Genomic DNA, 13,267 nt, shown 5'->3' with positions numbered 1-13,267 from the left:
AATGAAGCACAGGTAACTGAAGCAGACGCCGTCGCAGTCGACAGAGCTCGTTTTGTGTTTAGGCTTCAATGGGTTAACTGGCTTAGAGATGGTTGTTGTTGCTGCCGTTTGGCCAGGTGAGGGAGCACGTTCCAGCAACATGTTGCTGCAATACAGTTTGTTGGGTGCATGTTGCTGGGAGGTAGCATTGCTTCCTTGGAGAAATATTATGATATTTCTACTAAAATTAGATGGATTTAGTAAATAACAAGGATCATGTTTAATAAGAGAAGTAATCTGGCCGTTTTTCCTTTCTTATAGCTTTATAACAGCCCAGATAATATGGTGAGTTCCGAGTATCTTACAGTTCTAATCCAGAATTTCTCATAAATGTACAACATAAGACCCTTTTTGGCATAAAAGATTTGAGATATTATCAAATACCGTACATTTTTATGAAGTACATCTGAATATACGAATCCTTTTGTACTCCTAAAATCCCAAACGGCACGTTCTGGTTTCCTAATTATTGTTGTACGCCTTCTATTATCATCTAGATGGAACCAGACCCTCCATCTCGCTGCTCATTCCTCATTCAATGCAAATGAGTTATGTCCACATCTCCCTCAGGTAAGAGAACATTCCATCTTTGTTTTTCGCTCGCCAAACGTGTCAGGATAGTAATTCTGCTGCTCCTGCTCTCCCGCTGCCCCGCTGGCCTTGATTGTGGGTTTTTGGCATTAAGGCCGCTGTGTGGCATAAATCACAGTCGGGAATCTGGACACAGGACTCCAAGCGTTTTCCGGGACTGACCCGCGGGTTAATTGCTGACAATTTCCAAGCGGCAGGCGGCAAGCGGCAGGCGGCAAGCGGCAGACTTCGGCTTAGACACAGACTCTTCTCTTCTGCTCACTTTTGCTGATTTTAATCTTTATTTATACCCGGTGTGTGTGTGAGTGAATGTGTGTGTTTATGGGTATGTCCAAAATACGCTCAGGGGGCATGTGTGGTATCCATTGCAATGGCAGGGTAACAAGACAGGCCAAGCGACGACTTCTCCTCGGCCATCAATAAGCCAGGAGGCTAGCCCCTTTCCTCTTTTTTTTTAGTTAAGCACAGAAAGAAAAAGTAATTAGTATTTAAGATATTTTCTCATAATTATTATAGATTAAAGCTTTAAAGGACTAAAGGACTAAAGAACTCCCCTTTTTGAAACAAGAAACCCAAACAACAGAGACTTAAAACAATTTAAGTATTTAAACTATAGAAGTGGAAAAAGGTCCTTAAATCCCAATACTAATACTACTTAATAGTATAGCTAACACGTCTAAAAACCCACTTATTTTCTCCCAGTGCTTGGATGCTAAGCAGCCCGGCCAAGAAAGATCTTTAAGACAGGCTCGATCGCTGCCTTGTGGCATGCTAACGAAGTTGACAACTTGATGACATTTGATCTCTTGGCTCTGGGCTTCGATGCTGCATCTTGGATCTCTGTTGGCGAGACTCTCCTGGACGATGCAGTGCGCCCATCAAGCCGCAAATGACTTCGATGAGCTGCGATGAGAAGACAATGATCAGCGGTTCGCATTTGTGCCGACTTCAAAGCACGCACACCACCAATCACCAGTGTCTATGGCCATGGCTACACAGAAACAAAAGCCAAGTCAGTTACAAATATTCCATATTTATTTATCAAAACCCATACAAAAAATGAGCCCGCTACGAAATGAAATGGAAACCCAAACGACTGGTGTTCTTCCCAAAAAAGCGACTAGGAAATGGATCTAAGACTAGTAGTACTTGAACTAAGGGCACTCTTGCAATCTTCTACAGTTTGGCCTTTGGTGGTGTCGTCGATGCGGACAGGAGTGCTCCTTCTGTCTTCGGCTGGGCATCCTCCTTCTCCTCGGGCAATAGGTTGCCCAACGCAAAGATGTTCTTTGGATCCAGGTGCTTTTTGGTTGCGGAATACAGGGCGCTGCCCGTATCGGTGACGGCACTGCGGTACCAATGACTCCGGACTTTCCCCACTCCATGGTGATGGGACAAGGATCCTCCGCAGGACAAGATCTCATCCCGGGCACTGTGTTCAATTGCCTCGAAAAGCTCCACGGGATTGGCGACATCCAGACAACGGAAGCCAAAGTAAAAGTAGATACAGGCACCAGCATCGTAGGTCTGAGTCACCCGGCAAGAGATGGTGTAGAAGGTAATACTACGCTTTTGACATTCCTGGAATAGATTCGATGTTAGGGGATTGATAAGGAATGTATTTAGGAGTACTGGTACTTACGGATACCACTTTTTGCTTTACGGAACGACAAAGCAAGCTGCAACGATCCCATGGCACTGAGGTCTCGAAGGACTCTGCCACAATTCCCTGCCACAAGGCAAAGTCCTGTTGAAATAAAAAGGATGTTATTAACTTTTTTATTAAAGAAACTTAAAAGAAAAACTCACCCTAATATAAGCAATCACAAAGGTGAGCACATAGCCACGTTCTCCATTCTGTCCACCAGCTGGGAATCCCTTGAACTTGGCCGCAATCTCGTATATGAGTGCCTCCTGGCGCTGCACCTCCTTCTCCACGCCCTCGAAGAGCAGAGTAGCGGCACAGATCTCGTTGAGATCGATGCCCTTCCAGGCGGTCACGTAGCGCTGTTTCAGGCCATCCACAAAGCTGGACCACCAGCTCTTTTCCGGCTTGAGGGCCTGGCCGAACATGAACTGTTCGTTGTCCATCAGCCGGACGGAGGCCGGTTGGCAGCGTCGGCGGGCCACTTCGCGCATGAAGAGCACACCCTGCTCGAAGTTGGGAAAGGCCAAAGATCCATAGCGCCGCACAGAAGGCAAGGGACGCACCTTGAGCACCACTTCGGTTATCACACCCAGAGTTCCCTCCGATCCCAGGATCATGTGATTAAAATCCGGCCCACAACTCACTCGGGGAGCACTGCACTCGCGCTCCAGCGTACCCGACGGAGTCACCATCCGCACTCGCACCACAAGATCCTCGATGTTGCCGTAGACATTCTTCTTCATGCCCGATGCTCGAGTGGCCACCCAGCCGCCCAGGGTGCTGAACTCATAGGAGTCCGGCTCATGGCCCACCGTAAGGCCCTTTTCGCGCAGGACCCTCTCCAGATCCTGGCCCACAATGCCGGACTCAAAGCAAACAGTCAGGTTATCCTTGTTCAGCCACAACAACCGATTCATCTGCGAGGTGTCCAGGACGCAGATCATCCGGCGTTCATTCTGCGGGCAGGTTATGGCTCCAGAGACACTTGTTCCTCCGCCGTAAGGCAGCAGCATCACATTATGCTTGTGGGCTAGGCGGACCAACTGGACCACCTCATCGTGACAGCGTGGCCACACCACCACATCGGGAATCCGTCGGAATTTGTGATGCCAGAGACTGTAGATGTCGTTGAGGGTCTGACCATGACAGCGCACCAGTCGATCGATCCCCTCCAGGGAGAAGTCCACCTTGGTGGAGCCTTTCAGTTCTCGCAGGAATGGTGCATTATCCACGGGTCGTGGATAGGATTTCGGGAGCTGGGGAAATGGCTTGGTTTGGTCCACCTTCATCTCGAACTTGTCTTCCACCCACTTGGTGAAGCTGGGCAGCTCGCAGCCCCCAAGGGGATATCTACAAAAGGATTTGGTTAAATACAGTTTAAGGACTTCCATTTTTTACTCACTTTTCGCCGCGAAAGCAGATGATGCCATCTTGTCCATAGAACTGGGAGTCATTGTAACCCCAACCGAACCATTTCAGGGCCTCGTGGCTGTCGGAAATTAAAACCATTAGCTAATAGTTCCTTATTTATATTATTAAATGCAACATTAGGGTTTTAAGTGCTGTTTACAGGGTGTAATTGCCGAATTGTTTGTCCAGCAATTTGCACATTTTTAAAAGCAAACAGATACCTATTTTTTGAAAATTCTCGATTCTATTTTTGTTTCCCGCTCTTACAACCCATTAATAATCTTAAATGGCTATTGTAAAAAAATTTAAGTAGTGCTTAAATATCCTTAAACACCGGAGAACTCACCGTTTCTTGGGAATGACACTCTCCACGCGTTTGGAGAGGCGCGGATCCAGGGCGAGGGCGGTGCCTTCGGTCGGAACCGGCAAAGTTTCCGGAGCATCTGTGGCCGCCGAGTTTCTTTTGGCTGCCATTACACTAACACACTATAACACTATCCGTTGGAGTTATAAAAATACTTTCTTTTTCTATAATTTACACAGCCCTTTGGAGTTGCAGACTTTTCACATTAGGCGCAAAATCGATAATTTGCGAGAAAAAGCACCGCCTGCTGAGCAAGTTAGAAGCTTATTTAGAATTGATTTTCTAGACAGAAGAGGGTTTTCCAATTTCTATTATTCGAATTGTACAAGGTTCGAATTTTAATGAATTGTACTTTGCGCTAAAAACTAAAATTACTTAAATAGAATTGCACTAGGAAATTATGCGACCTGCGGTGCGTTTACTTGGCTTTCGTTTCGACAAATGCACGGAAGGAATGAGAGACTGCGGACCGGGGCAGGCAGACAAATAGAGAGCCGGACAAGAACGGAGAGAGTGGTGGCGCCCGGTGTCTTCCGGGCATGCGCGAACCGTTCTTCAATAACTGAATCGGTTAAAAACTTGAATTTGAAATTATTCTTAAACAAATTTTAAACAAAACAAGCCTTGATTTCCTTGCCTTGAGTTGAAAAGGGTCAAAGGGGAAGCGAATTATAAAATTCATTTTGTACTTGTCGTTCGAGCTACAAATACCCAAATCGGCTTTTGTTGTTTTATTTTTCGGTAAAAATTCAATAAGGTAAGAAAAACTACATTTTATTTTCAAAATATAATTCAAATAATAAGCAATCCCTTTGAAAAAGTGTTCCAATTTTGGTAAGATGCCCAGCAAGAAGAAGGATTCGGTCAAGAGCGCCAAGAAGGGAGCCTCTGATGCAGCTGGTGAGAAGCCGGTTTCAGATCCTGCCAAGGCAGGCTCTGCCATCGCTGTGGATCCTTCAGCCGAGAAGGAGGCTAAGGGCAGCAAGAAGGGCAAGGGCAAAAAGAAGTAATATGTGATAATATTTTTCAACCTCGATACCGAAATCGGATGCTAATGAATGTGGATACCGCTAATGGAATAACGGAACAATAAAACCAATATAAGCCAAAAGCGCCCTCTATAACCGATTCGATGGGGGGGTGGTTGAAGCTGCACCCACCGGGGAGAGAATATAAATGAGGGGGTGGTAGCACCACTAGGGTGGTTTCTTTCTCTCTTATCTCTGTGGTGGTGTGAGTCATAAATAAGAAATGTCCAATTTGTAACTCTGACACCGACAGGTGGTTCCAATTGTAACCAAACTACTTGAACTGTGTCAACTATGGATTTCCACTTTAATTGTTTATAACTACCCGTGAAAGTCTTGACATCTGCTGGTTAATTTTTAATGCACACAAAAGGGGAGGAGGTTAGCCCATAAAATCTTAAATCTTTTTATGAAAAATAAAAAATGTTGAGGGCAATGAAATGTTTAAATATTTGATATTTTAAAACTTTTTTAATTCACTTCAAAAAAGGATAAAGTATACAGCACAACACAGCTGAAAGACAGCTCATAATTCCGAAAATATCCATATTTATTTTTCAAAGATAATAATATTTGTAGGGTTTGTCCTTATCTGCATTGTGACAAACCTCACATCCACCGATCCAACTGCAACGAACAACTTTAAAACCGAAACTGAGGCCCCACGATTTTTTCTCTTGCAAATGGCAGCGAGTAACAAGCACATTGTTTATTACGTACTTATTTGCACTATGCTGTATAGTTTAACAATTGTTTGAAGTGTAAATTCGTCAATGCTTCGCCGACAATCCGAAAAAACGACAAAAACAGATACGAAATACGACAAAATCCAAAAACGACCGTTATTTGAATAATTTTCACACCACGACTACGGCAACACAAACACACGGAACCTGACGACACTCAAATTGGTCAAAGTCTGGGGACAATATGAGCTAAGATTTAATTGGTCGTCTTGGCCGGAATTTGCAATAGACCATTTGAACTTTGCAACTTCGAAAATACTGGATTTTACCTTATTTCTATTTGCATTATCTGACGCCTTTGCGTGTTGGCGTTATCAACAGTTAAAACTACAAGCTGCAGTCGTTTGCTTAAGCTCTATTCAATCCCAGGAAGTGGTGGGTAAATATTAATTAGCAAAGGGTGAAGTGTTTTTAACAAATGCAACCCCGGTTGCCGTGTTTGTCTTTGGCGCTTAACTTTTTTTATTTGAATTTTAGCGGTGATTCTCTGGCGCCCTCTGTTGTTGGGTAGACGAAAAACATTCGATAACTATCGATACCTTTTTACGCTTTGGACTGCCAATCATCAATATTGCTATTATTAAAAAAAAATTTTACGAAAAAAACGTTTATGAACAAGAAGTTCATTCCACCACAGCCACAAAACAAATCCTTCCAATCCGATCTAACAAATATGGCAGCTTCATTCTTGACAGTGTTGGTTAACGAAAATGTAGAGAATTTTCATATTTACAATACAATCGATTCTCGATATATCGATATTTATTGTCGTTTTTAAAGCGAAAAACATTAAATAAAACGCAATTTGATGGCTCCAGAAAACATCACTCGCTCTCAGATATGATGACATGTAAATGGAAAAGGTAAATAAACAAGATAATTGTTTGTAAAAGCCGCGCAAACAAAGAGAGGCTTCAAATCTCTTTGTGTATGCGAGTGCGGGTGGTTGTGTGCGTGTGCAGGTACGTCAGTGTGGGTGGGCAGAACAATAACAAGCCCAAAAATGCCAATGGACATGGAATTTAATGGGGCAGGACCAATAGCGTTCCAGCTGCGACGATGAATCACAGGTGAGTTATGCGGCGACGACCCCAATAAGTTCGACAATAATACCGTTATTTACATCAGCAACAGCAGAAACCGTGCCTTATAAACGAACGAAAAGCAATAACACCCAAAGATGCCGCTGCTGAGCAAATGCTTCCCTTGCTTCAAATTCAAGCATGAGGAGGTGATTGACAAGCTGGACTATAGCAATACTCCACTCTCCACCGACTTCCCAGAGGTGTGGCAGCATGAACGGACGCTGGAAGAGCTTTATTTAAGCACCACCAGAGTGGGTACTTCACTCCCTTATTTGTGCTCCCTATTTACACATTCTTTTCGCTTATCTCCCCAGTTGCAAACACTGCCGCCGCAGTTGTTTTATTGCCAGGGATTGAGGGTGCTCCACGTGAACAGCAATAACTTGGAGAGCATTCCCCAGGCCATCGGTAGTCTCCGCCAGCTGCAGCACTTGGACCTCAATCGGAATCGTGAGTCCTCTTGGTCTCTCCCTAGTCGAACTGCCACTCAATTTCTCTCCTTTCAGTGATTGTTACTGTGCCCGATGAGATAAAGTCGTGCAAACACTTAACCCACCTGGATCTAAGCTGCAATAGCCTTCAACGTCTTCCCGATGCAATTACCTCGCTTATATCTCTGCAGGAGCTTCTGCTTAATGAAACCTACTTGGAGTTTCTGCCGGCCAATTTTGGCCGCCTCGTCAATTTGCGAATTCTTGAGTTGCGGCTCAACAATCTCATTACTCTGCCCAAGTCCATGGTGCGTTTGGTGAACCTCCAGCGATTGGATATTGGAGGCAATGAATTCACAGAGCTGGTGAGTGTAAAAAGGTCTTTAAAGAATTTGTAATTTAATTTATAAATCCTTAGCCTGAAGTCGTTGGGGAGCTCAAATCGCTGAAAGAACTCTGGATCGATTTCAATCAGATACGCCGGGTGTCCGCTAATATTGGGAAGCTCCGAGAGCTACAGCATTTCGAAGCCAATGGCAATCTGTTAGACACACTACCCAACGAGCTGAGCAACTGGCGCAACGTTGAAGTGCTGTCTATTTGTTCCAACAACCTGGAAGCCTTTCCCTTCAGCGTGGGCATGCTTAAGTCACTAGTTACATTCAAGTGCGAGTCCAACGGCCTTACCGAACTACCGGACAGTATCAGTTACCTGGAGCAGTTGGAGGAGCTGGTGCTGAGCCACAATAAGCTGATTCGCCTGCCCAGCACGATTGGAATGCTGCGCAGTCTGCGATTTCTATTTGCCGATGACAATCAGTTGCGTCAGTTGCCCGATGAACTGTGCAGCTGTCAGCAGCTAAGCGTGCTGAGCGTGGCCAGCAATCAGTTGTCCGCCCTGCCACAGAACATTGGAAACCTTGCCAAGCTGAGGGTCCTAAATGTGGTTAACAATTACATAAATGCCTTGCCGGTTTCGATGCTGAATCTGGTGAACCTTACATCTCTGTGGTTGAGCGATAACCAGTCTCAGCCATTGGTGCCCCTGCAGTATCTGGATGCGAGTACAAAGACCCAACTAACGTGCTTTATGCTGCCCCAGGTGACCTTCAAGATGAATAGCATGCAGGCGCAGCAGCAAGCCCAGGAGCAGTACGAATTCGTGTACGCCAATCAACAGCAGCCACCGCACGTGAGTCCTTCGAGGAGGATTTGCTTTGCCGAAGAGGCCACCATTCTGAGCAACGCCAAACCACAGCCGGCACCCAGCTATCCCAGCTACGTTGCGGCTCCGCCAACTCCAACTCCGGATCAGATAGCTGGATCCGTGCGGCTGATGCGATCTCCCACTCCATATCCGAAGGAGCTCCGGCAGATGGCCAAGTACGTGAGGCAGGCCCAGGCAGCGACCACTTCTGCCAACGCCAGCGAGGTGAGGGAAGCCCGTGTGGTGGCCAACGGTGGCCCAGTTCACTGTGATAGCAGCAATGCCAACCAGGATGTTGTGGACCAGGCCACAGCAAGTGCAATATACGGCATCGCCCCAGAGACGACACACATTTACGGAGTCTACCAGCAGCCGCAACAACTGACTCATCCCGCCGTACCGCAAGAATATTACGGGATGCCTTTGGTGAATTATGAGGCGCAGTACCAGCAGCTCTATGTGGAGGCCGGGACACCGTTGCCCACCACGCACTTGAACGGAGATCAGGACTATGAACTGCAGCCGTTGCAGCAGCAGCAACAACCTATGCCGCAACAACAGTTTGCTGGACCTCCACCTCGACTAGAGCCGCCTCCATATCATATAGCTCGCGTTTACACAAAGAAAACGCCGGAGGATCTCAACTTGTATGAGTCTATGCGGCAACGCAAGCATCAGCAGCAGCAGCAGCAACTGCAAGAGCAGCTAGAACAAACCATCTACCAGGACGCTTTAAATAGCAATTTCAAAACCACAGCGATTGGCGCCCAGGAAGTGGAAGAATCAGTCGATCAGCTGGACTATCAAAACAATGTAAGCAACAACGTTGATGGGAAGTCAGAGGAGGATGATGAGGAGCTGGACGATACTATGTCGCAGCACTCCATGAACTCCACGGCCACCAACAATACTTCCAAGATGAGTGGCAAGAAGTCCACTTGGATCTTTGGGGTTCACAAGAATCCAACCGTCAAGCAAGTAACTCTCAAATGGGAGCACACCATTGGCTTCGATATAGCCGAAATACTCAATCAGGTTAGTGTCTTGACATTTAAGAGACTAACTTATTGGATTATTGATAAATTATTTGCCTTTTCAGGTTGGCATCTTTGTCAGCTCTATTACCCCAAATACAAATGCCGCCCGCCTGTTGAACCTGAACGATAAGCTGTTGGAAATCGATGGCTACGACCTGACCAATGCCAATCTGAGCGATGCCAAACGAGTGCTTCTTAACTGCGGCACAGTCATGAACATAATGCTGTCGAGAAAATGATGGACCAGTTAGTAACCGATTTAGACCGATTCCCATCACGAGACCGAAGACTTTTTGTGCATTTTTCTAACGCAATTTTTGTCCAATAAGCTAGCTGCATAGCCCCATACCGGGGTCCGGCAATCCAATCGGATCATAATGTTAGTTCATAACTACCTTCCGCACTGACGGTTAAAAGGCCAGTCATAGAAAAATATTACCCATGCTTCTCATAGACGAATCCGAACTGCCATTTTTTCACAATATCTATGGATGCTAGATGAAATAAAACCATACTCTATAGGAAAATATTACAACAATATGGCCAAAATTAGTATTTTTAGCCTTGAAATCAAGTATTCTTATTATTTTCGAATCAATTGAAGTGCATTTATAATTTTAATGAAGCGATATTAGTTCGTGATTGTAGTTTTGATTTGATTACTCAGTATTTAATTGGTAGCTTATGTACATAGTTAATTTAATCGGTTAAGAAATGCAATATTACGTTGTGTCAATTATGATATAAACACACAAAAACACGATAATCTGACAAATTACCTACAACTAGCGCCTATTTTACGCCCAGCGTTATTCAAATTTGTTCCCAAAATCATAATGTATAGATGAATTACTCGATTACAAAAGATATTTGCTGCTTATGTTAGTTGTTATGGTGCAGCAATACAAATTCTATATTCTATATTATATATTATATACATACATTCATAAATACATCTATTTACAAATAAGTATAATCCATATTTATTGCCCAATTAAGTAACATCAATCATTATTTTCGATGGCAAGCTGTTAACAAAATAATATCGAACTATTGGCGTTGTGATCAGTATTATTATTTAACTGGTTAACACATGGAATCTATTCAAAAGTTGAGCACTTGTATGAATCATAACGTTTATATAGATATATCGAGATATGGAGAACAATGCATTACACAGCCAATCGAAACACTCTCAGACACAACATTAAACACAAACATTTAGCAATCTAGCTAACTTAAGCAAGCGCACACATTTTTCCAATTCAATTTGATTTAAGAGCGTTACAACAAATCACTGAAATACAACTTTCACTTTGTCATTTCGCCATAGTTTTTGATTAAATCCGTATTCCAAGCCGCCAAAAGTGCCCAACCACTGACCAAGAACAAAAAAAGCTAGTCAACAGTCTGGACATTTGATTAATGTCCCCCGGCTGTTGCCGTTGTCGTTATCGACAGGCAATTATCTATGGAAATTAATTGTTGGCGACATTTGTAGTGTGCCAGCCGACTGACACCACCGAAGCACGCAATCCCCACCCAGGAAGCCCCCAGGCAGCCCCACCACGCCTCTTCTAACTTCTGCAACATCATCAGTGGCGACAGCGTCAGCGAATGTTGTCTGTTGCGGCACTTTTGGCCATATATTTGCATAAAAAAGTGTACACACAACCAACCAGGGGGCTGGAGAATGGTTCATAAATTCAACTGGAAAGTAGGCAACGTGGAAAGCGCAACCGAGGACAATGGGGTATAATGGCGGTATTAATGGAACTTTGTGAGGCGTCACGCAAACTCAGCGAATTGAAGGATACAAGGAAGGTATCAGGCACTACCTTTTTTTTGAAATTTTCATTTAAATTATTGCAACTGCAGACCTTGGTACTTATATTACTATAATTAATTTTATTGTTTTTAATTATCCAAGACTGTTGTTTGGTTGAAGATTAAATCAAAATAAAAATCTCAACAACTGCGACATGGTGCAAGTCAGTGATAAGGATATAAGGAGCTTCAGAAACTTTTATGGCAATTTCTGGTAGATCACGTATACGACTAGTGGTCTTCTAATTATTGTAATTATTAAAAAGACACTTTTACTGACAAAACTCCCACGGTGCTTAAGCTAAAGGACGCGCCACTGGGTGAGCGTAAAAAAAAAGGATGTTTGTATGCATACATACATATTTATTTTGTACGGCACTAATAATTACACCAACACACTGACACTTCGTGCTCTGGGGAGAGGAAGGGGGGGAGTTCACGGGTGGCAGGCACCCTTGTCCTTGTCAAATGTTTCGTTATCTCAGTGTCTTTGTGTGTGTGTGTGTGTGTGAGTGGGTGGGTGGATGTATGGGTGACTATTTTCTTTTTACACACCAATACACTGACATAAGATACCACTGACTCTCCACCCCCAACCCCCTTTGATAGCGTCAACATCAACTAAAACTGTAAGCGACTTCAAACGGCGCTTTGCCAGTGACCTTCGCGTGTTGGAACTCTGATGGGACGATGGCATATGTTTTTCTTAACCCACCCACCCATTCCATCCATCCATCCAACCTACTACCCATTCCGTCAGGCCCATCCTACTGTGGGTTGGCAAAAGCAAGGCTTTATGGCCCAAAGTCCTGAGGAACTCGATTTGACATATGATGTGCCCGTTTCGGTGTCGACTCCTTATCCAATCTGGCCCAAATACATTTATCAATATCGCTTCTGGTCGATTGAAATACCACCCGGAGGCGGGAAGTCTTCACGTCTTCTTTTCCCTGGTTTTTTTTCTTCTTGCTGGCCCATATGCCGGCCAAGCCAAGAAATGTACACCCCAAAGCCCACCCAATTGGTCATTAGCATTTTCGGCGTGTATTTATGGCCAGAAAATGTTGCGCCATAAACATGACAACAAAACAAAATGCGACAAATTTGCGCCGATTGCCCATGTGGCAAGAGGCAAGTGGCAACTGGCAAGGGGCATTATACAGTTGAGTGTGCTGGCAGCGCAAGTCTTATCCCCATGGGCCATATAATTGTCATCCAGAATAAAATATGTATGCACGAATATTGTTTGGCTTACGCTCAATTGGAGGCCGGCAGGCGAATGTGGCAGGCTCAAAGGAATGGCATGGCACGGCAGGGCGGGGCGGGGGAGGGCAATTGCAATGCAAAAACAATTGCATACTTGGCGGGGCAAAAGTTTATTTTTATGCGAGCGACGACAAACTACTCGGTGGTGTATCGGGAAGTGGATACAGTGAGCATTCAATAAGAGGGAAATAATAGTCAACAGTCAAGAGATTGTAGCCTTGTTGAAGTCATCGCCAAAAAGCAAGGCTATTCAACTTCTAAAGCCAAAAAAAGAGGCCACAGTGCGTATGAGTTATATTTTTGAGGCCTATCCTTAAGATGTTTGTTTGATTTTTAATTAATTTTTTGTGATAAATTTTATATTAGTCATTTTAATATTTTTTTTTTTTTTTAGTTTTTTAGTCTTTAAAATAAAAGTTATTGGCAACGTGGCGTATGAGTAATATGAATTTTTAGTTATCAGAGAACCTAAAGATCTTACTTTAAAGCTTAATTATATTTAATTTTTACTCATTTCTGTTGTAAACTAATATTTTTTCAGTCTGTATACTAGTTATATTTAAGAAAACAGAGCTCTAAAATATATAT

The 13,267-nt window shown here is 44.0% G+C and overlaps 3 protein-coding genes across 7 annotated transcripts; 2 read left to right on the top strand and 1 right to left on the bottom strand.

The window, feature by feature from the left end:
• Positions 1-1,643: 1,643 nt before the first annotated feature.
• On the bottom strand, positions 1,644-5,773 carry LOC6495482 (alkyldihydroxyacetonephosphate synthase). 4 transcript variants are annotated; one of them, XM_001958908.4, is made up of 6 exons: positions 5,689-5,773; positions 4,035-4,296; positions 3,681-3,767; positions 2,440-3,628; positions 2,273-2,377; positions 1,644-2,211 (listed from the first exon to the last, which is right to left on the bottom strand). In XM_001958908.4, the coding sequence occupies exons 2-6, from the start codon at positions 4,160-4,162 to the stop codon at positions 1,807-1,809; spliced, it is 1,914 nt and encodes a 637-aa protein (XP_001958944.1). In that variant the 5' UTR covers positions 4,163-4,296; positions 5,689-5,773; the 3' UTR covers positions 1,644-1,806. The 4 variants fall into 4 exon arrangements, with proteins under 4 accessions (XP_001958944.1, XP_014763326.1, XP_032306159.1 ...); XM_014907840.3 differs by having other exon boundaries at positions 4,035-4,299; positions 5,689-5,751; XM_032450268.2 differs by having other exon boundaries at positions 4,035-4,334; positions 5,689-5,707.
• LOC6495156 lies at positions 4,379-5,163 on the top strand. Its single transcript, XM_001958907.4, has 2 exons — positions 4,379-4,809; positions 4,874-5,163. The coding sequence occupies exon 2, from the start codon at positions 4,892-4,894 to the stop codon at positions 5,060-5,062; it is 171 nt and encodes a 56-aa protein (XP_001958943.1). The 5' UTR covers positions 4,379-4,809; positions 4,874-4,891; the 3' UTR covers positions 5,063-5,163.
• Positions 5,774-6,528: 755 nt separating the features above from the next.
• Positions 6,529-10,911, top strand: LOC6495157 (protein lap1). 2 transcript variants are annotated; one of them, XM_001958906.4, is made up of 6 exons: positions 6,529-6,896; positions 6,961-7,162; positions 7,226-7,361; positions 7,418-7,707; positions 7,761-9,584; positions 9,649-10,911. In XM_001958906.4, the coding sequence occupies exons 2-6, from the start codon at positions 7,007-7,009 to the stop codon at positions 9,823-9,825; spliced, it is 2,583 nt and encodes an 860-aa protein (XP_001958942.1). In that variant the 5' UTR covers positions 6,529-6,896; positions 6,961-7,006; the 3' UTR covers positions 9,826-10,911. The 2 variants fall into 2 exon arrangements, with proteins under 2 accessions (XP_001958942.1, XP_014763174.1); XM_014907688.3 differs by having other exon boundaries at positions 6,530-6,896; positions 6,955-7,162.
• The last annotated feature ends 2,356 nt before the right edge of the window (positions 10,912-13,267 follow it).

The sequence above is a fragment of the Drosophila ananassae genome, chromosome 3L (assembly GCF_017639315.1).
Source record: "Drosophila ananassae strain 14024-0371.13 chromosome 3L, ASM1763931v2, whole genome shotgun sequence".
Taxonomy (NCBI): Eukaryota; Metazoa; Arthropoda; class Insecta; order Diptera; family Drosophilidae; genus Drosophila; species Drosophila ananassae.
Note: the sequence above shows the minus strand (reverse complement) of the source record. Positions and strands in the feature narration are given on the sequence as shown.